The sequence below is a fragment of the Pteropus medius genome, unplaced genomic scaffold, assembly GCF_902729225.1.
Source record: "Pteropus medius unplaced genomic scaffold, Ma_sr-lr_union100, whole genome shotgun sequence".
Lineage (NCBI taxonomy): Eukaryota > Metazoa > Chordata > Mammalia > Chiroptera > Pteropodidae > Pteropus > Pteropus medius.
In genome coordinates this window covers 7,496,037-7,519,876 of record NW_024351729.1, presented here as the reverse complement: position 1 = coordinate 7,519,876, position 23,840 = coordinate 7,496,037, and the positions used below count along the sequence as shown (strand labels likewise).

The window sequence follows — 23,840 nt, the reverse complement described above, 5'->3', positions numbered from 1 at the left end:
AATAAATGTAAACCTTAGAAGGAAAAATCACTGTAATAGACAATAGTTACAATTAATATAAGTAATAAATACTTAAAGACACTCCCAAAAACTTCATAGAAAGCAGAAGACTAGTAATAGAAAAATGCTTACACTGACAACTTCATGAGAGCTGCATGACAAATCTAGAAGACACCATTCACACAGATTTGAAAGGAATGGCGCCCCCTACAGCCATGTAGCGCACAACTCACATGGCAGTTAGCATGTGGCACCTCAGGCCAAGGCAGCCAGCAGACTGTTAACACTAGTGTTGCAAAAAAAAAAAAATAGTGCAGAAATGCCTAATCATGAGCTCCAGGAAGATAATTTTGGTCGCACTAATGTTTAACTTCAATGAAATTCACAATCTCGTGTAATTAATTATCGAGGCCAGCTGTAGTTCAAGGTCTCCTGTGAAAAGTCTTCCTGGTATCCTTGACAAAGGAGCCAAAGGAAATGACCTTCCCAGGAGCAGTTATTTAAAGAATAAGGACAGTGGTAATCACTCTGATATTTGCTCCCTCTCCCTCTGACCAGAGAGGAAGTTCTAGAACAAAAGTATACTTTCTGAGACAGATCCAATAATCTGTAAGGTGGTGGTTATTAAGTGAAGGATGACAGAAACAATTCAATCTGAGTGGTGTAACTGTAATTCAGTAGCTAAGAAAGTACTTTCTAAAATTCAGATATGGAATTTCTATCCTGGCAGTTCTTGTAAATATATTGTTATACACATTTTAATGTTTTGCACAAGAACGACTGAGAATAGTTTTAAATGACCAAAAACATAGAGGAAGATGTCATTTCTCCAATATTGTTATTATTATATGTACATATATTACAGAGTTTACAATGAGTGGAGTTAATAAATGGATTGTTTACTATAAGAGCCAGAGGACTATGTTATAACATACACACACAAACACAAGCACACACTATATATACATATAATTGTTCCTTTCAGTGACAGTCTTCCTCTCCCAGGCAAAAATTTATTACAGATAAAAGAGAACAGGAAGGAAGTTGCTAGCTTTTTCCTTCTCTGGTTTCAGATTACATGAAAAGACTCCATGGGCTGACTCACAGAATACACAATATACATTGTTAAGAATGTTAATTCTTAACAATTAATGAACGTTAGTCTCATTTATTCAGATTTACTATTAGGACACAGTTACTACTAAAACACACTTTTCATACACAAGTATTTACAATGCCAGCTTCATTTTTAGCAGCCTAAGAGAACAGTTTCTCGGTTGATATCAAATCCACAATAGCTAATAGAGCCTGTTTCTTACAACATGTATAATAAGTGTAAAGAACCATCTGGAAGATAAGAGAATAAGGAAGGTGTGCGACCAGCCATGATTTCACCAGCAAATAAACTGTCAACAGCTCTTGAGTGTCATTATGGTTCTATTAGATGTTGAAAATGTTCTCATTCAGGCAGTCTGAAGGAATTAAACTATTGATTTAATAAGGTACCACCAGAGAACACAAGTAATTCTCTAAAACATTAAACATTCCCTCTTACACATTCTGCTTTTAAAAAAGTGAAGCTCAATGAAATCTGGAGAAATAGAAAATTAAAGGGAGACAAACCCACATTTCTGAACCTGAGGCAATCAGAATTAACTGCTGAAACTCATGCCATACTTTTAGAGAATCTAGTATATTTAAATGTATGTGAGAAATACATCTCTTAATGCATTAAAAAGAAAAAAAAAAAGAAAAAAGAAAAAAGCCCTACCTGCTGAAACTAGATTTGTTAGCAATTTATAAGGAACTTCTTTTTGGCTCAAGAGACTAATATTTCTTAGACAACAGCATTCACAAACCAACATTATTTTAGTTGTTCCATAATGCCAGCTGCTGAGCAGCAGAAAATTGGGAGGTCTAGAATATTCTAGTTGGTTAAGGGATACCTCAGAGAGATTTAGATTGTAATCTTTTCATCTTGAATACATTGTAAAGCAATTAAAGAACTTTCAATCCCTGAGTCCATTGACTCAAAAGTCCATTGTTAATGGTATCTTTTATGTAAACTCTCAAAGAGTTTGGCTATTTTTAGAATACTTAGTTTTGTCCTGGCAGATTTACAAACCAAATCTTGAGGGGTTAGTGTATTTTGCTGCATACCAAAGGTTCTCTTCAGATAGAAAAGAAGCCTATGTTCTTTTTTGTCTCTGAAAGCAGGCAGCTTCCACCTAATGATTTGATAATCTTTCCATAGTCATTAGATAATGCAAAAGTCTAAGACTCAATTACAAGTCACAGTTTTGTGAAAGGGCATCTTTCCCTTCCAGAAGTTATCTTCTTTCAAAACATTAATATGATGATCATCATAATCATAATAATGATGAATATTTCTTGCCTTAATCAAATAGTTTTCTTAACAGTTATGTGTAAATTTTTCATGAATCTAAACTTACTTTTAAAAATTAACTTTTTTCAAAAAAAAATGGATAACTAATCTTTTCATAAAGCCTTGGGTTTTTTCTTAAAAGGAAAATTCAGTTCCTAATTAATCTGTTTTGGTGAATAGGTACCTTCACTTATTACAAATGCTTAAAGTATTACTAATATATGGGGAGTGATTAATAATACAAACTGTTTTATAAGCAGTGGGAAATAAGGTTAGGAAGGCAGGAGGTCTTTCTCTCTACCTGCCTGTTAGTATGAGTATATATTCTCATACATGATGTATATTTGAGCACACTGGATCTATTTTAAATAAGAGAAATCGAATTAAATTGGAAGATAACCCCTTCTGGATTGATGGAAATTTTCTTGCTGCCCATTATGATCTTTTTAATTGGCTTTAAAAGAGTAACATTTAATTTCATTATTCTTAAACTAAATTATCCTTTACATATTTATATTTACAAATATGTATATACATGGATGTATATATACACATATCCACACACATATATATATAACGTTTTTATATGCATATTTACATAGGTATATGTGTACCTTGACAAATGTTAAACTTTACCTGAGTCCTGTGCTCCCGTAAAGCAGAAGTTTAAGAAATCCCCTGCCCTTTTGTGTTCCAGGGAATGGCTACTGCTAAGAACCACCATTCACCATATGACTTAGATAAGACTAATGCATATTCCTTGTTTACCTATGCTAAAGTCAGACACAGACTATCCAAGTTCCCTTTCAGAAATGATGTAGCTGAACTGGACAAAATACCTGCTTCCTTGACTTAAGCAAACTTTACCAAAGCTTCTCTCTTCCTTAATGTCCCTGAACTTGACCCTCCCCCAAGCATACCCTCTTCTTAATGACATCTCAGGTTCACACCACTCAGCCACTAGTTCTTTCTAGCTTATTCGCCCCTCCCAGTAAAAGGAAAATACTTTTTGCTTGACCTTAGAGAAGCTCACAGATTTAACAGAAGGAGCATTCTATTTATTGCGATGGAATCTTTCCCCATATTGCAATAATAAAATCTCTCTTTACCTAGATCTGGATTTTTTCTTGCTTGACAATGTGCACCACACACACACACACACACACACACACACACACACCCACATATTCCAAGAAGTGGAGAGCTCACATTGCTCTTCAGTTGCAGAACCAAAAGCTATCCCATCTTGCTAACACTCTAAGGGTGTAAGAAAAGGCCAGGAGCTATGTCACAACCTAAAGGGCTACTGAGAGAGAAAATGGGAATAAAATACTTTCGTTATCATTGTTTTCTTTCCACTTATATCACTGTAGGAAATAGTTAACAGAGTTAAGACATCAGAGTTAAGACACCTTAGCTAAAACTCATCTTAGACTAAGATTTTGTGTGTAAGAAACAAATTTTCTCTAAAAAAGTTTTCCTGCGAGAAAAGTAAGACCTATTCCCTAGTCTCACAAGTTGGAGCCAAGTCCTCTGGTCTATGATGCATCTATTCATTAGGATTCTGCCACTTGTGAATTATTCAGAATCATTATAAAATGTTGCTTTTATCTGAAAAAAAAAAATGTACCTCCAGGAGACACTAAATTTAGTTGTACTGGAGATAAAGTGGCCTGTACTTCTATAATCATGTCAACAGCCTGTTTTTTTTATCTCTACTAACCTCCTGGGCAGACAGCTGGGGTGCAGCTACCCAAGACAGAAATCTGGACACTATGTAACCAGCCCACTTATTGCTAAGAAGCATTAACATTCCATCTGAACCATCCTATACTGATGGACAAGAGCTGTTTGAAATCATGTTTCAGATATGTGACTTTTTCATTATGATAGATGTATTAATTATACTTAAAAAAGGAACTTATCCTTTTTTCTAATGCTAATACAGCGAATATTCTTTACTATGTAATTTTCTCTCTGAATCTTTTCAGCTTTAAAACACAGAAATCTCTAAAAAACTAACATCCACCTCTGCAATGACAAGCTGTCAAATGAATTTTATGGACACAGAACGTTGCTGCAGATGATTTTTTTAGAAGGGAAGTGATTAAATTCACTTGTAATTAACAATATGACTCATGACCAGATTTGATATAATAACAAATTAGCTATGAGGCTAATGAGTGGTAATTAAATGAGCCAGGCAGACATTTAGAACTCCCCAGACCAAGTTCTGGAGGTCCAGCACATCTTTATTTTGGTTTGTTTTGTTTTCATTATTATTTTCAGATTGTTTTGGCAACCACACTGAAGTATCAAGATACAAGGCAGGGTTTTAGAATCCATGAAAGGCTAAAGATATCTATTTTCTGCTCAACTTGTACTTCCTCATAGAAGACTTTCCTGACCTCTCTCATTAAATCAAATCTCGTCGTATACTCTCCATAACGCCAAGCAACTTCTTCACGGCACTCATCACAGAGACAAATTTAACACGTAGTGTATGATTATTAAATGACTGCCCCACTAGACTGTCAGCTTCATGAGACCTGGAGACCATGTTTTTATTCATCAGTACATTCCCAAGCATACAGCCTAGCACGCTGTAGGAACACACAGATATCTGTCTAATGGATGAACATGGTTTTACCAAAATAAATATAAATAAAATTAATGTTTGTCAAATTATGGATTAGAAGCCTCTTTTATGCTTTGTACCTTCTTATTTATAAATGTCGAAGTGAAAAAAAATAAAATTAACTTCTTGAGATGTGAGAGAAAGAAAGTTCTTTTATTTTATACTAATAAGCCAACAATAACAAGGTCTGAAAAATGTATTTAAGAAGACCTTTTCAGACACCTAGTCCAAGTGTAAATATATCAAGCTGAGCTTATAAAGCCCCAGGAACATACACTGTGTTTTCTAACTGCAATTCCTCACTTCATAAGGCCTAGTAACATTTTCTTTGGTGTCTGAAGATAATGGTACTGACATGAGATTGGAGTTGTTTTTCTAGAAGTGATCCATCCATTCTCTCTCACCTGCTACCTTCTTCCTGATGATAAATGATACGCATGGTAAGGCAGTAGGCTGAGATGACAGGTGAGTCTAGGGCTTGCTAGGTTGAATGGGACTAAACCGGTTGCCACTATGTACACAGACCTCAACTATGGCATCATTGCTATTTTGCCCTTCCCAGTTCTAGCCACCAAACATTTTCAGCATAGCAAATACCACAACTGCTTACCAAAATTTAAATATTATTTTTACAACATACGCTAAGCAAAAAAATATTTAATTAAATTAAAATTAAAAATTAAATTTAAAAATGTTTAAATTTGGTCTAGGAAAGGTATAGACTAGATTAATATATAACATCAATTTCACTATTAGGTATACTTAACCTAATAATATAAGAAATTCTTTAGATTTGTAAGTTTTTGAGCAGGTAAATGCACTGCTACCTGGCTAGATAGATGTCTTGATGTAAGTATGTTTTGATGTAGTAATTATTTATGTGGTCCATTCTATGCAATTTGCTTTTTACCATAGAGCACATAACCTATGGAATTTATCAGACTGCAATCTATATTTCCAGAGTTGGAGAGACTTCTGTGAGTTATAAATTGAATTTATCAAAACCTCTATAATGTTATTTGAGTATTTTCACTGCAAGGACACCTTGCAGAATGAAACCAAGGATAAAAGAGCATTTTGTTTGCAAAAATTCCAAACAGAAAGGTAATATTGTTAAAATGTCAATTCTATCCAAAGTGATCCAAAAATTCAATGTAATTCTATCAAAATCCCAACAGTGTCAAGAGACCCCAAATGGCCAAAGCAACATTAACGAAGAAGAACAAAGCTGGAGGACTCACATTTCATGATTTTAAAACTTACTACAAAGCTACAGTAATCAAAACAGTGTGGTAGTGATATAAACTCAGACATTCAGACCAAGGGAATATAACCAAGAGCCCAAAAATGAACACTTGCATATATGGTCAAATGATTTTTGATAAGAGTACCAAGACCATTCAATGAGAAAAGGCAGTCTTTACAACAAATGATATTAGGAAAACTGGATATCCACATGCAAAAAAAATGAAGTTGGACCTTTACCTATCAACATATATAAAAATCAATTCAAAATGAATCAAAGACCTAAATATTAAAGCTAAAACTATAAAACTCTGACAAGAAAACATATGGCAAAAGCTTCATGACACTGAATTTGGCAATGATTTCTTGGATATGACACCAAAAATAATATCATTAGAGTAAAAAGACAACCCACAGAATAAAATAAAGCATTTGCAGGTAACATATCTTATCAGGGATTAATATTCAGAATACAGAATTTCTAAAACTCGACGACAACAAAAATAAACAAAGAACCCAATTCAAAAATGGGCAAAGGACTTGAATAGACATTTCTCTAAAGAAGATACCCAAATGGCCAATAAGCACATGAAAAGATGCTCAGCATCATTAATCATTAGGAAAATGCAAATCAAAACTACAATGAGATACCACTTCACACCCATTAGGATGGCTACTATCAAAAAACAAACAATATGTTAGTGAAGATGTGAAGAAATTGGAACTCTTGTGCATTGCTGGGGTGAATGTAAAATGGTACAGCCAATGTAGAAAACAGTATGATAGTTCCTCAAAAAAAAAAATAAAAATAGAATTACCATATGATCTAACAAGTCCACTTCTGGGTATATACCCAAAAGATTTGAAATCAGGATCTCATATTCTTGTATACCCATGTTCATAGCAACATTATTTATAAAAAGTTAAAACACGGCTGTGTCCAAGTGTCTATCATTAGATTAATGAATATGCAAAATGTGGTATATATATATATATATATATATATATATATATATATATATATATATATATATATATACAATGGAACATTACTTAGCCTTAAAAAGGAAAGAAATTCTGACATATGTTAAAACATGGATGAATCTTGAGGACATTATGCTAAGTGAAATAAGCCAGTCACAAAAAGACAAATATTATATGAGTCCACTTATATGAGTTACTTAGAGTAGTCAAAAATCATAGAAACAGGAAGTAAAAAGGTAACTGCCAGGGACTAGGGAGGAGTGAATGGGGAGTTATTATTTAATGAGTGTAGAGTTTCAGTTTTACAAAGTAAAAAGGGTTATGGAGATAGATAGAGGTGATAGTTTTACAACATTATAAATATACATAGTATCACTAAACTATACACTTAAAAATAGTTAAGATGGTAAATTTTATGTTATGTGTATTTTACTATGACAAAAAAAGAAAAAAAGAACAGAAAAAAATTCCCAACAAGGTAAATAAAGAGCATCTCATCTGGAAAGAGCAGTCAGGAAGAGAGAAGAGAGCAGTGGGAAGAATCACAATTGGAGATTGTATAAAGTAAGAATAGAAACTGGGTATAATTAGAGTCTTATAGCACCATGTGCTGTGAAAAAAAATCAAAAGTTAGGAGAGCAAGACATAGAAGATAGTATATATAAATAGAGAGATTTATTTAGACTATTGATAAGTTAAGTGACAAAACAACCAAAGTACTTAAACAATATAATGTAGTTGAGCCACAGAAGAAGACTGAAAATAACATATAACCATAAAATCTGATCTCATTTTTAGGTGAGAAAATATAGCCCCAGAGAAGATAATTTTTTAAATTATATTAATTAGTTGCAGGTTTCTAAACTAGTCTAAATTCCTATATAGCTCTAAACTCACAGATAATCCAAAAAAAAAAAAAAAAAAAAAGTGGGAATTTACGGCCCCCAAATTTGTTATTTTGTATGTATCATTCAGAAGTATTTGCTTTAGACTTGCCAGAATTAAAGTTTTGTTAAAACTCTTTGAACATTGGCTTCTCATGGCTGGTGACTTAAAAGGCTCTTCATCTTTGCCTCTCAGGAGGATCCTCCTTTCTTCTCAGTGAAACTTGAGGAATTTACCCATATGGACTTCACCTCATATTTCTAAATCATCTCAAGTTTGTTATTCAAAAGAAGAAGATTCCAAGACTTCTCTTCTAACAGCTTAAGTGATTAAGGAAAGTTTGGGTAAGTATCTGAGAAGCAGAACGGAGGCTATGGAGAAGTAGGCTGGAGAAGACATATGAAAAAGAGTTTGGCCTTTGCAGTTTTTGCTGGAGGCACAACTCTTAAACTTCCTCTATCTCATGAAGATATGGAAGCTGGCAATATCTAGACTAAAAGCCAGTGAACAGTGATGTTGTCCAAGAGAAGCAGGAGGAAGTTGGTTAAGTTCTCAGGATGCGTCCAGGGTCTGGCCCTCAGCTTTGGTATTTTTGGTGTAATTTTGTTTTGTTTTCACATCTCAATGGTATCTGTCAGGGTTTAATTACATCCATTCACTCAGGGGTGATCAGGACCTCCGGAGCTGATTCATCCTAACCAAGTTCACAGGAGATAAACTAATAATTATATCACTTAGTCAACTCATTTCATCTCCACTAGAAAAGTACATTTGGAAAACAAACAAACAAACAACAAAAAAGAGACATACACTTGGGAAGCCAACTTAAGAAAAGAGTTGCTTAATGAACAAGAACTGGTGGTCTCAAGCTATACTCTCTCAATGTACCTTTCTTCTCTGTAAGAATACATTGCCAAGTGATTGAAATGCTCGTGTTAGCTGGACAGAACACTTACTCTTTTGGATTAAGTGAGATAATAAATATAAAGCACTTAGTACAATACCTGATACTTAGAAAGCATTCAGTTAATGTAAGCTATCATTATTATGGTGCTATAAATATTCTGACAATATAGCACAGTGGGCTGGCAGCATGGGCTTTTGACTCACATCCTTGTTTCATCACTCATTACCTATGTGCCAATGGGAAAGTTACTTAACCTCTCAAGTCTCAATTCTCCTAACTGTAAAATGGCTGTCATAATTGGAACTTTACAGGGTTACCCTTAAAATTACTTATGATGTTGTATGAAAATGACCTAACTACTCATCGTAAACACTGAATGCTCCTGATTAATATTAAAAATAACATACATTTACATGGCACTTTTTATATGCCAGACACTGCTTTAAAACTCCTTTAGTCACTCATTTATTAATTCATTTAGTATTACTATAACCCTATAGGCAAACATAGTTGAGGAATCTGTTGCTGGTAGACTCAGCAATATCAGATATTCAGCAATATCTGCTCTCCTTTCTTGAGGAAGTATACATTTGAAGTCAGATTTGACCATTTGACCAGTCATATGTGAGTGGAATGGACATGTGACACTACTTGGCAGAAATATTTAAAACCAATTGTGCTTTCCTACCTCTGGGACTATAGAAGTGTTTGTTGAGATAGAGCCCCCATTAGCCTGAGTTCCTAAGTAACGCTTGCTGACCCATGATAGACATACAGTGAGAATGAGAGAAATAGGCTATTGTTTTAAAGCATTGAGATTTTCAATTTTTTTTTTTGTACCACAGCACAACCTATCATATCCCAACTGATTCAGAAGCATAGAGACAAAAGGAAATTTTCCCAAGGCCACAGAGCTAGAAAGTATCTGGCTCCAGAGTCTGTGCTCTTGACCACTTTGCTTTATGTTTCTTAATAATTGATAGTAATATCAATATGAAGAATAGTTTATTAATGCATTGTTGTCATAGGGGGTCTTTTTCTAGACTTCATAAAGAGCTGTTCTTTTCTGAATGAGTTGGCTCAGGAGGAAACCTAACCTTTCTCCCAATTCTACTGCCACGAGAGCCAACAGCAGCTGCCAGAAACACTGCTGGAGTTCTCAATGGACAACGTGGAGAACATTGGACATGTTCCTTCTTTATATGACCCCAGAGCAGCCCCCAGAGGCACGGTCGCCGTGGCTGCCTCTGTGCTTCCCAAAGAAAATGAAAATGTTGTCAAGATAAAAGCAGAAGGAGCAAAGCCTTAAGCAGTGATAAAAAGCCAAAAAATTAGGGGGAAAAAAAATTAGTCATATCTACTGGACATAATTCCATAAAAAAAGACCCAGTTTTATGGCACACACTGAAATGCATTAAATTATAAATTCTCTTCAATATTATTTTTATATACCTCTACTTGACACTTCCAGACTGCTAAAATTTATTTTTTTCATCAAACTTTTAAAAATAAAAGATAATGGGATTTAGTTCCTTAAAATAGTCAACAGGCTAAGTTAGAAAACTATATTGGGAAAACTTGCCAAAACATTACTCTTTTGTCCTTTTGAATTTCAGTTTTATAGGTGTGACAATCCTACAATGAAGTTCTTTTTGTACTTAAAGAGTTAGATCATTCTGAATGGAGTCCAAGACTTTAAATGAATTCCACTTCATAGCATAGTGCTTTATCAGTGATATAGTTTAAGTTTATATCTCTCTTCCAAGAGAAGATCTTAGAATTCTCATGCGTGAAACACTTCAAAAATTAATGACCATTGACTACAATAAGGTGAGCTATGCAAGTGAAGTTGTATCTTTTTGGGGAAGACTTAAAGAACAGAAAAAAATTCTCACTGTAAGATTTTAATGTTATGTTAATAACCGAAAGTCATTTCTGAAGAACATCATGGAGAAAGACAGATGAAAGGAACTGTCGATACATGAGGGTGGGGTGAGATGGTTATTTGGTCTTATGATTATCTGGAAAAGATCCTGAAGACAGAGTCATGGGACATGGATCATCATAGCAACCCAAATGAACATGGTGGCTAATTTAAGGAGATCAATTTTGTGTTCAATAGTGAAAACAAAGAAAAAGAGAATAAAAGGAAAAATATAGTTGGATATTGGCAAAAGTGTGGGGAAATGCAAAAGATCTGCTAAGCAAGTCCCTACTCTGGACCTGTATATGGTGCTAAAATATGAATTAAATATATATGTATGGGAGCTTCTAGGACCATCTTGATTGTAGCCTCTTTGCTAGATTCTAAGTCCTGATCTCTGGTTTGCAAAATCTAGATACTTTAATTATAATTCATATTCATTATATTATTCATTTTCATCTCTGAAAAGTTTTCTCAAGCTTCCCTGTCATTTGTTAATATCAGATCAATGCAATACTGAATTGCAGAAAACATAAAAAATTTATTTTTCAGTCTCAGCTCAATTTACTTTAAAGCCAATGCCCCTTTCCACTAACCACTTTATGCTGGCAACCCACCATTTACCTGAAGGCACGTTTCTCTTTTTTTCCAACTCCTCCCTTACTTGTTAGAAATTACATTGAAATTAAATATTTTTAGCTACATAAGCCCACATATTCAACCAACATTGGTTTAATCTCTAGTCCCCCTAGATAGTGGGGTGCACTTGTATAAATTAGCATATAAGTAAACCTTTTCAGTAGGCAATGCAGAATTTTATAGGTGATCCTTGCCATGTCTTACTAATTTGGTGATTCTATCTTACCAGCATGATTATTACTAACTCAACCAGCTGTGACCAATGTAAACTGGCCCTAGTAAACTTAAGAGAAGGGACATTTATTAGAAGACTTTAAGGAGCTCTGCAAATCAATAGGAAAGCCGGAGAACAAAGCAAGAACGAAGACCTCCAAATCCAAGATTTAAGAAATAAAGGAAGAGTCATAGACAGCAGGATTTGTCAGAGGCACCACTGGAATTAAGAGTCTCCAGTAGAGTCCAGTCTTTTTGTCTCTCATCTAAAATTTCAAATTTCAAGAGGTCGTTTGTCCAGAACATGGAAAAGGGCACCCTGGTTAACAAGCCCACCCAGTAGTGACTTAGATCTTTCGTATGTATTATCTCATTTAATTCTCACTAAACCCTAGGCATGGATATTATTATCTCCCTCAGAGAGATTACAGAACTTGGCGAAAGCCTCACAGCTATCAGGCATTCTGCACACAGAGCCACAGAGCCTGCATCCTCACCCCCGCTCTAGGCTGCCTGGACTTAGTCATGTGGATTAAGTTTTACAGGAGCAGGACAGGGTAATGGTCAGAAGCAGAGGCATGAGTTAAAATCTCAGCTCTGCCATTTTACTAGCTGAAGGCAAGACATTTAAACCTCCCTTGGCCTCAATTTCCTCAACTGTGAGATGGGAGAGTCTTATCAGGGTCAACATAAGTTGTTGCAAGATCACAAAATTGTTGCAAAGAGAAATGGGAAAATGTATGTAAACTACTTAACCATGAGTACTTGTCACATATTAAGTGCTGAATATTCAACGGCCTTTATTAGTTATATGTCGGTCTCCCTTTGTAGACTAGCCCTGGAGGCCCAGATATTACTCCTTTGATATTTGGATCCTAGCACCTTTCTCAGTGATTAGCACGTTAATAAGCCCACGTAAATATCTCCTGAACAGAAAGCATTTATTTGTATTAGGGTTCTCACTGCCACACTGTACTCTAGTATTATAATAAGCTCCTCTTTATATTAATGCAATAGCTCTACCCTGCACATTAAGCCAATGATGCCTATCTTTCCCAACCCCGCTCCCTGCCCCTAGACTGTTAACTCATGAGGTCAGGGTCTGTATCTCTTTTGTAGGTCCGCAATGAATCCCCAATGCCTAGTACAGAGCCCAGGCCATAGTAGGGCTCAACAAATATCTGTGGATTGAATTTTTATTAATATTTGTGATATGTCTTACAGTTCACCTAGCATTTCCACATAAATGTGCAGCATTTCTCTGCAGAGCAGATTAAAGACACAGGCTCTGGAGCAGACCACCTGGGTTCAAACTCCAGCTCCACCATTTACTAGCTGGGTGACCTTGGGTAAAGTTTTCAATGCCTCAGTTTTCTCACCTGTAAAATGAGAATAACATTATTGGGTTGTCATGAGTATTAAAATGTTAATTGGAATAAACTTTATAAAACAGCACCTGGCAAGGAATATGTGTTCTTTAAATGTCAGCGATTATTAATTTTGTTTGTAGCTGTTTTTCTCCCGTCACACTGTGAGGAACAAATTGCTCCAACTGCCTAAATCGTTTCTCTTTCATGTATAAAAATATGAAAAGTGGTATATTTACCTAAAATCCTAAAATTAATTTTCAGTAGAGCAAATCATAATCTCAAGAAATTGACTTCCAAAGTTATTTGTAAAAATAAATGTATTTATAGAGACTTTTCTTATAATAAAATAATCCTACATGGATCCAGATATTCTGTAGTTTAAGGCTCTCTCAGATTACTTGTGTTAGATATTTCTCGCACAACACTTGACCTTATTCTTTCCACAAACAAGAACAGCCATACTGACTTGAACAGAAGTGTTCATGTGGGTAAAAACACACACACACAAACACCAGGCAATGGATAGGATTTAGGTGTACTGTCCTCTGCCTCTATCACAAACTTCATTGTCCTGTTATGGCAAAAAGTGTGTCAGCTTCCCCAGTATGCATGTCCCCATTACTTAGAGCATCAATCAGGTGAGTAGGCCATACATTACTTAAAAATTCAAATCACCGTATTTAATCATTGATGCTTCGCTATATGCTGGAGAGATGAGTGGAAAAATAAAGGCGAAAGGGGCACCTGAGAATTTCACTTACCTTCAATACTGTAATATTCCAAGCAAAGCTTTCAGTTGCCTTATTGAGTTTTCTTCCTTTCAAGCCTTCTTTTGCCCCTAGATTATGAAGTTCCTCATGGAACTCCATCCCTTTGAAAAGAGAACAATTCTTAGGATAAAATGAAGAAAAATAGACATTTTTATGAAAATGTTATCAGTAAAACTATAATTTCCCATTCTTGTCCTCTTAGAATTTCTAAATCCCAAAATTGCATTATCCTTCCCCTTCTGTTCATCCCCACCAAATAGTTATCTTTAGGGGAAAACTAACAATAATCTATGCATTAGACCAAATTATATTTTAAACAGCCAGGAGCCAGAGACAAAGACATGAGAAGGTAAGAAGCAAATTCTTCCAACAAGTTATATCTATCTTGCTTGTTCTCTGCCTGTTTTTTACATGAAATAGTGTAATGTGTGAATGGCAACCATATGGGATGGATGCACATATCTTACTCTTTTCCTGTGAACCATCCATTTGGCTTGATAATAGGCTCTGGAGCCCACATAGATAACAATGGTAATTAGTAAGTATTGAGTAAAAATAAAAAGATTTTTCAAAAATAGCACTCTTGGAAACACCCAACTGTTTCAGATTTTGGAATGGCCTTGATGTTATTTTTAGCTCAACCATTCTCTCAAGCTAGAATAACATTAAAAAAACATCACCGTGATCTGCTTCTTCAGCCTTTGTCTTAGCACATCAGGGATGGGAATCACTCTTTCTTCTGGATGGCTCATTTCAGCTTTGGAAAGCTATGACTGGTATCAAGCTAAAGTCTCTTTCCCTGGCACTTCTATTCATTCCTTGGTGCTAGCTAGACCCAGATCAACAAGGTCTAATTTCTTTTCTGCAGTTCAGCCCTTTAAATATTTGAAGAAAGATATTAGATAAAGTCCACTAGGGTCTTCTCCAGATTAAACATTCCAACATGTTTCAGCTTACTAATAATGTCTATTGTTTCATAGCTTACCAGAGTCAAGCTTGTAGAGACCTGCATCCTGAAACATCTACTCAAAGAAGACTTGAAGCAGCCCACAAGATATGAGGATTTACCACCACTCTCTTTGTTCTAGCTATTCTGCTTTTATTAATGCAGTCTAAACCAAATTAACTTTCCTGGTACCAACACCACAAATATAGCACTGGGCAAGAGCATGATTATGGCGCCTGGATTTACACTGGCTCTACCACTTAACAGGTCCGTGAGCATGAAAAAGTCCCTGCAACTCTCCACAGTACAGTTTCTTCATTGGTAAAATGGTAATAACAAGAGTGTTTACCTCAAGGCATTGTGATGAAGAGTAAATGAATCAATACTCATAAAGCTCTCAAAGTAGTACCTGGCACATAGGAGCATTATGTAATTTGGTTTCATTATTTTTGTGATCCCTGACAACTGAAATATGTTAGCCTGCTGCTCAGTCAGTAAAGAGCACAATTTTTAAAATCTAGTCTAGTTTCAAAGGTCAGCTCTACCATGTTTTAATACAGGATCTTAGGTAATTCACCCAATCTCTCAAAATTTCAGATGCCTCATCTATAGGTTGGTTATAATGATGACTACCTTGGCAGAGTTGTTATGAGGACAAAGTAACATAGTGTATGTGTTTAGTGTATCATATATATATCAAGCAATTGTCATTACTGTCATTATCTTCATCATAATCATTACTGTATGTGTGGATCAAGGAGACATGGATCCAAGAGAGATAAAAGTACAGGGGTGTGGATGAAGGTGAACATAAACAGAAGTGTGCCCTCATAGATATGTGACCCATTTCATCCTTAAGAAAGATCATTCTAATATGAGGACTAGTAAATGAGGCAAAAGCCTAGAAGATTAAAGGATCATGGTTCCAATTATAAAAATGAAGTGGTTCTTAAGAGACAGTGTAGAACCATAGCTTCCATATCAGTAGTAAAAGATTCTGATAGGCTCACAAACTACAAAAGTAGATTTAGAAACTCTCACCTCTCTAGAAATCATCTGACACCACCCCCCATATATACACATACACCCCACCTACTATCACCTAGACTTCTTACGTACCAAACACTTAAGCAGAACTCAAAGAATAGTTAAACCATGGCATAAAATACTTGAATTTTAAGAGTAAGATTAGAAATGTTTTTAAAAACTCTGCGAAGGATTATCATTATGATTTCTAAACAAAATGGTGGTGGGTGGGGTGGATGGGGTGGAGTTGGGGAAGATTACCTGCTTTCTGACACTGCACAATCTTTTCCTGGACTGTGTCAGCCATTTCTACGAGAAACCGGCTCTCTTGAATCATCTGTCACAAAACAAACATCGAAACAAAAAGGTGGTTGTCAGAAACCCTTAAACTGGCTCATTGGAAGAGTACATACAGAGAGATTCACATGATACTGCCAGTAATGGAGAACCATGACCTTAACCACAAGAGATGGGAAAGGAAAGAATAATCTCTGTTCCAACTCCCACCCATTCTAACACCAGAGCTAGAGTCACCTACCTATGATTGTTCCAGTTATGCAACATGCCTCACACAATGGGTGTCAAACAAATAATTGTTGAATAAATGCATACACATTCCCAGATAATATTTATGAACACCTCTTATTCCACTCCGTCCTCCCCAAAGTTACTACAACACAAGGCAAGTGATAATGGGATAATAGCAATGAGAATCAGAATAGGGAACCACCCAGTGATGAGCTATGAGATAACCAAAGACATTTATGAAGTTGGCAGCTTGGATGTGGGTGGTCCGAAGGTGGTAAAGGTCTAGTCCTCCCTCTAGAAGGGCTCCAGCTCCACTGACAAGAACAAGGAGTGGGTCAGATTTCAAAGCTGTTAACTCAAGAGAGCTTGTACGTACTAATAAAGAAATTGGTGTCCCTGCCCTCCATATTTCGATAGAAAGCAAATATGTCCAAGAGGTAATTAATATACTGAGTGAAGTAGAGGAAATAAGACAACTGTTGGAGAGATGGAGAAAGGAAAAAAAGTCTTTATATGAAGAAGGGGGAAGACGATAGTAGATAAAGAAGTTATGATCAGAAAGACAAGAGATTTGGGGCCCTTTTGAAAAATGACTAAAGAAAGGCAACCAATAGGCAATCTAACACTTCCTGAATTTCCAGCCACTCTTCTACTCTCAATAAATGTTGTCTCATTTCATTTGGCTATTCTATGTTTATCTGTCTGGCTCAAAATTCTGAAGGGAGTTCAAGGCAGAATTCAAAGTAGACATAAAATGTCTTGAGCAAGACATTTTTCATAATTAAATGCTGTTGAACGAATTATAGTCTTGTACAATCACTTCCAAATATAAAGTGCTTTATGACTGAAAATTTTTTAATGGAAAAGAACATTAAATCACAAATTGTTAGTGCCTAATAACTCCATAGGAGTAAAATCATATCATTCATTCATTTAACACATATCTATTAAGCAGCCACTATGTATAAGCACTATGGAAAGTATGAGGGATAGGATGCAGTGATGAGCAAAACCAGACACATCTTTATCTCCATGGAGCTCATAGTATAACGGAGAAGTCTATTCAAATGAATAAAATAGAATAATCGATTCAACCAAACAAAATTAAAATACTCATATTTTCTGCCTACAGTAATTAGTCTAAAGTGACTTATTTGAATGCCTAAATTGACTATCAAAATCATAAAATTAGACACTCAAGAAGTTCTCGACTGAGTCAAACTTTTGAACTGCATTAGTTAACTCTTTCAACTCCCAAGAAGTGGAATGCTTATGAATAACAATTTATCAAATGGTTAACAATAGCTGGAGTTACTACATCTTCCAAGTAAGTGAAATTTGTAGGCAGGGAAAGATCTCATATAAAGGCAATCCGATTTAGTCTTTCTCAACCTTAGCATTCATAAATGCAACATCGGTTGAGTTTTCAAAATACTTTCAAAAGTTACCAGATGTTCTAGTTAGTCAAGTAGCAGACAAAATGTTTTCATGAAATTCGAGCTAGAGAAACATTCACAAAGAAAGATATATTCTGTGACTTTACCATAAGCAAAATAGGTAATATACTGTACATTTTTAGAATTATTTAATTTTAAGGCTACAAGAATCTTAACTATCATGACCACTCCCCTAATTATATTTAAAAAATTAAGCTAAGGCTTACAGGAGTTAAGATTCTTACCCCCAAAAAAACAGAACTAATAAATGATCAAGTTGGAATTAAAATCCCAGTTTCCTGGCATCTCATTTATTTTCATGAAAAAAAAATAGCACCTTTCTAATTTTGTCTGTCCTGGCCATGAGATTGTGTGTCTTCAAATACATGCAATCTTTTAAACCTGAAATGTAGCATCCCGAAGTCACCTGGCCTAGCCCACCAGAAAAAAAATATGAGGGTATGCCTATAATCAGTGCATTTCAACCAGATTCAAACATATCTTTTTTAAGAAAAATGCAAAAAAAAAAAAAATGGAATAGGATTGATCATTTCCTTTAGTAATGTTTTAACTGACAATTTATATTCATTTCTCTTGGTTTTGTTCTAAGTAGAGAATATACGATACCATTCTCTGATTTAAAAATAGTTTCCTTCGCAGTATTTTACTAAGTTATCTTCTCAGTGTTGAAAACAAAAAGAGTACAGTTCCTGCTTTCTAAAACTCCATAGCCTGTTTGTAACAACCTGAGAAGGAAGTGTCGTCCTCTTTTGCCAGGGATAACATTTCTACCTAGACTTTCAATCCCACCCCTTGCTGCTCTTTCCTCAGGGTCATTCAAATGACCCCTTCTTTTTTTTTTTTTTAAATCTACAATCTCTACCTCTCCCCCTGCATCTTCCTGTCTTCCCAGTCAAGTCTTACCAGGCTTCAAGCTCGCTTCAAACCTCACATCAATGTCCCCTTTTCCACTGGTGTCCTGATTTTCTCTTCCCTCCCTTTCTTACGTCCAAATTCCTAGGACATTCTATCTTTTTATTTTGTCCACAATTTTAAAAAATGTTCTATCTTAAATTACAAACAATCGTTTACCTATATTATCTCCTACCCTTACCCCCTCAGAAAAATTGTAATTCTAGTAGGGTAGGGACCCAATCTTATTCACCTTTATATTCTCAGATTCATCTATTCATTTATATAATCACCTATTTTCTATTTTACTTTGTGATACTTATTTCTTCTATACATTTATTCCTCATGCATGTATGCATTTATTTCATTTATTGATCACTTTTCAAACCTATAATTGTCATTTTTGAATTCTAATCTCCCTTTTTGCCTTTAGTCTTTTTCTTTCCCTAGGCTTCTCGATTTTTCTGTAATCTTACATGCTTCTTAATTCTCTTTCAAATTAAAACTGAAAAATAAATGTAAAGCTTTTAACAGAATGAGCCTCATAGAAAATATAATAATATCAGACAATAAAATAAATTTTAAAACTTTCTTACTTATTTGAGGTAAAATAAAGTCAGGACCAAAACATACAACAAATGCTATGATTCTGGCTCTTTTCAAAAGCCCCAAGTAAATATTTGTTAAACTCATAGTCTAAGAAGTTTGTTTTTTCCAATGTCTAACAGATTACTTCTTAAAAAGATAGTCAAATGTGATTTAACTTTCCACATAGAAGAGCATCCCTTTGAGATTTCTTACAGAATAACCTGTAATCCTTTAGTAATAAAAGTCACAAACTTTGACACTAAAATACCTTTCATTAATATTCTCAGAATTTAAAATTGTTGTTCATATGAACTTTTCTTATAAGAGCACTTGATCATCTCTGTGATAATACCTTTAGTGTATATAGAAAAATAATTTTATTCTATTTTCTGTAGTGAAGTTTCAATTATTAATATTTGTAAAGAAGACAAATAAGGTGGATGGCTGAAATGTAGCAACAATTCCAAATCACATTTAAATGAATAATTTCAACTTTTTCCCCAGCTAAGTAATTTACCTAAATTGTTAAGAAGGAAAATGATTGATTTGAATTTCATCTCCTTTCTAGGTTTCTACAGATCCTGACGGAAATGAAATATAAAGTGTAAAAGCCAAGGTGATAAGGTGAGAAGCATGTCCTCAGATAACCCCTCAGCTGGGTAGTCAGGACACCTAGCTAGTCAAGACCGAGTAGACTCAATAGAAACTGGCAATAGCCCGATTTACATATCTGATGTCTCAGATATGTAAATAAGTTTCCATTTGCCTTGCCTGTTGTAGTAATACAAAAAGCTTCTTTGGTTCTGTCACATGAATATCTGCCAGTAGATCTTACTTCCTTGCCACAGCTTTGTACCTAAATGAATAGAGGACTTACTTAGATAAATGGTGGCATTACTTTATGCATTAGATATGTCCTCAACAGGGGTATGCGAAGTTGTCAGTTAAGATGAAAATCATTTATTTAAAATGAAAACTTACAGAAGGGGACAATAACATTTTTATTCAGACAATTAATTGTTCAACCTGTGTGAAAAAATTGTCCTTTCAGCTCTTTTCAACAGGAAATTTAACTAATTGCCTTAGATCATTGCAGAGTCAATGTAACTATTTAATGGTACTGAAAAGACAAGCTTCTATCACATCATGACTCATAAACCTTGCATGGATTCCAATTTTCTTCTGAATTATATCTAAACTTTTAGAACCATAGAACTTGGTATTTAGAAGTCACCTCAAGGACCATCTATCATCGACAATCCCATTTTATAGATGAAAAAACTGAGCCCCAAATTGACTTGCCTGAAGCCACCCAGCTAGTTAGTAAAATAGTCTAGAACCCAGGCATTCTTGAGGAGCAGACCTAAGCTATTAAGTTGGTCTGTGATAGTGATATTATTGCAAGATGATGATAAACATTTAATAAAGTAGAATTAATTCATCAAGTAAAGAATCATGAAAATACATTTTTTACCATGAGTGCTTCTTCCTCCAAGTCTAATTTTCAAAATGTATCAACCAACATAGATTTTTTTCTTATGAAACCTGGAAAGAAATGAACTTATTTGTGTCCACTGCTTTTTAGAGTTATCAGATTTGGAAAGTCAAACACTTAATATGCCAGTCAATAAAAAACCAATTGACTCTAGACCTATATTATTTTCTCCCCTTAAAAAAAAGTGAAATTATTGATCTATCTCTTACCTTCCTTCTAATCAAAACACTGGGTTTTAGTTTTTCATTCTGTTGCGGCTAGTTTGTCCAGATTGTTTAAAATAAAATGAATTTTATTAAACTTGGCACATTTGAAAATCTGATTGCTGTTACATATATTTTTGCTAACCAGAATGAAGAAAATTTTCTTTTATTTTTAATTTCTTAAATTTTAAGTCATATAAAAGCAATGCTAATAGGTGGATATCTCTTGTTTTTTAAGCAAAGTCAATACTATTAAGACTGTTAATTTTCAGTGAAATGGGAACACATATAAGGTCAGAACATTTGCAAGCAATTGATAAAATATTCTCTGTCCTGGGACTACCTCTGAGTCACATTTCCAAGCCTTGTTTATAATGGTGCAGGACAAGAGAACTCGCACAGGGCAGGCTAAAGGATGTTTGTCTTCACATACATGATAGTGACAGGAGCGGCTTCAGTGAGCTGCTTTCATTTTACATTTTTTTCTCCAGTTGTTCTGTTTCTCAAACAGTTGTAGGCTATATAGTGAGTAACCATTGTAAATGTTTGTTTTTATCCAGCTATTTAAAAGTTAGTTCATTCATAAAATTACCGGATGACTAACCTTCATGACACTTCTCCAGAATTTTCAGGCCAGTTTGACTACCTCATACTGCCTTTAACTAAGAGTACTGTAAGAACCCGAGTATTCAGGAATGTAAAGTGAACTTTGAAGATACGGCAACAACATTCCACAAAGAAGCCAGCCTGAAACACTTGCTTAGTGATGTTTCTCTGATATCCAGAGACTTTGGGACCCTCATATCACATGAATATATTGTCAACCTTCAGGATGCTAACAGTTCTCCCCTTATACAGAAAATGCATCAGAAGACATTACCACGCCAACAAATGAAGGAAGTCTCAATGCACAAACTGCATAACAACTTGTATGTATGTATGTATGTATAGTATGTATGTATGTATATATTTTATGTCGATAGTATGTATGTATGTATGTATATATTTTATGTCGATAGCACCTGGTATTCTTAGGTGGTCTTCCATCCAAGTACTAACCAGGCCCGACCCTACTTAGTTTCTGAGATCAGATGAGATCGGGCATGTTCAGGGTGGCATGGCCATAGACAACAACTTGTTTTAAAAACCTGACTCCACATGGGCATGTGCCAACAGGCTGTTCTTTTTCTAGGTTTCATTACTACACAAGCCAACATACTTTTTGAAATGCAAACTCATATAAAGTTCCACACAAACTTTACAATGAGAGCGAGAGATAGAAAGAAAGTATCTTTGACTTATTTAATTTCAATTGCTTTCAAAAAGCAAAACTACACTGGGACTGTAGATATACCTACAACTTTTTTCCATCCTGAGGCTCAATACAACTTGGTAATAACACTGACAGAAGAGTATGTATTTAATCCAACTCAATATGTTTGGCTTAATTGGGATACCTGCCAATATATCGATTTCATTGCAAGCATGATTAAAGATAGCAATTAGCTCTTTTTGCTAAATTCTCAGTCATGCTAACATAATCAATTGCTCTCCAAATCACACCCCAACTGACTTAGTGAAAGATAAAATAACCCTTGACTCACTCTAGAATGTTTCAATTTCTTTTTAATATTCAGAAAATCTGTTGCTCTTACCATAGTAAAGTTTTAACTTTTATGTTAGTATTAAATAAGTCAGCATAGAGGTCACCTTTAGAAAATGCTTTGGGCTTATTTTTTATAGGTGAAGTCCCCTGTAACTATTCCACCTCTGAATGCTTTATTCAAAACACTAACAACCCAAAAGTTTTCACATTAATTTAAAACACTTAAAAGGACCCAATATGTTAGGCAAATACTTCCTGACTATGCATGAAAAGTAAGTAGAACATCAGATCAGTGAAAATTCAGCTATCAAAAGAAAAAGTTATATAAATGTTAGATGATATTTTTCATTCAAAATTATTTGCAACTACAATTCTGCTATCGGGGTAGGAATGGGAGGTAGGACATGCATTACAAATCACTGTGAAATGTCCATCATAAGACTCAAGGTCCTTGGACCCCATCAAGCTCAGGGCATAAAATATCATGTGATTCACTCTCTAGACAATGTGTGTCTTTGCTCCTTCCCTATTTTTGAGTGTAAGTCCTGCTCCCCATCAGGATTCCCATTCTTAAAGGATAGAAATTTTGTTTCATATCATTTCTTTCCCTCAGCACCCTAAACAGTAACAGGTGTTCAAAATGTGTCTGTTGAATTGACTAATCAAAAGCTTAAAGATATACACAAAATGACGTCAAAAGAGACTGTTGTTTTACAAGTGGTAAATATGCATGTTCTCATCTCATTTTTACTTATATTTTTCTCAAGTCAAAGAGCTATCACACATTACTTTATGATTATTTGTGCTGATACCTCTCTCTGTTTATTCATCTCTGCATTGCATAGAATCCGCAAAGTTCTTTATATATGGTACATATTGAATGTCATGAATAAAGTCAATGAGTGAATCTTTTCTTAATAAGTTCAGTTTTGCTAAAGGTTAGGACAAAGGGCTGGATGTTGATGGAGAGAAATTAAGTCTAGGAAGGCATTCTAGGTGGTGCAGGATGGAAATAAAAAAAATTGGAGAATGAAAAAGATGTGGCAAATACATCAGTTTGACTGAAGGCGAGGGTTCAAACAGAAGGTAATGAGAAACACGATTGGCAAAACAGGCAGCATGGATAGGTGAAGGAAGTG

General features: G+C 34.9%; 1 protein-coding gene and 1 pseudogene across 2 annotated transcripts in view; both read right to left on the bottom strand.

Moving 5' to 3' along the window:
- Positions 1 to 23,840, bottom strand: part of PLCL1 (phospholipase C like 1 (inactive)) — a 284,787-nt gene that overhangs the window by 25,653 nt on the left and 235,294 nt on the right. Inside the window, exons 4-6 of one of the 2 annotated variants that reach the window (XM_039844345.1) lie at positions 16,195 to 16,270; positions 13,953 to 14,062; positions 12,994 to 13,200 (exon numbers count right to left, since the gene is read on the bottom strand). In XM_039844345.1, the coding sequence (XP_039700279.1) occupies positions 13,180 to 13,200; positions 13,953 to 14,062; positions 16,195 to 16,270 (207 nt within the window). In that variant the 3' untranslated portion in view covers positions 12,994 to 13,179. Of the gene's footprint in view, positions 1 to 12,993; positions 13,201 to 13,952; positions 14,063 to 16,194; positions 16,271 to 23,840 lie in introns of those variants that run through there. The other variant, XM_039844344.1, reaches the window with a different exon arrangement.
- LOC120587892 (uncharacterized) lies at positions 22,106 to 22,224 on the bottom strand (annotated as a pseudogene).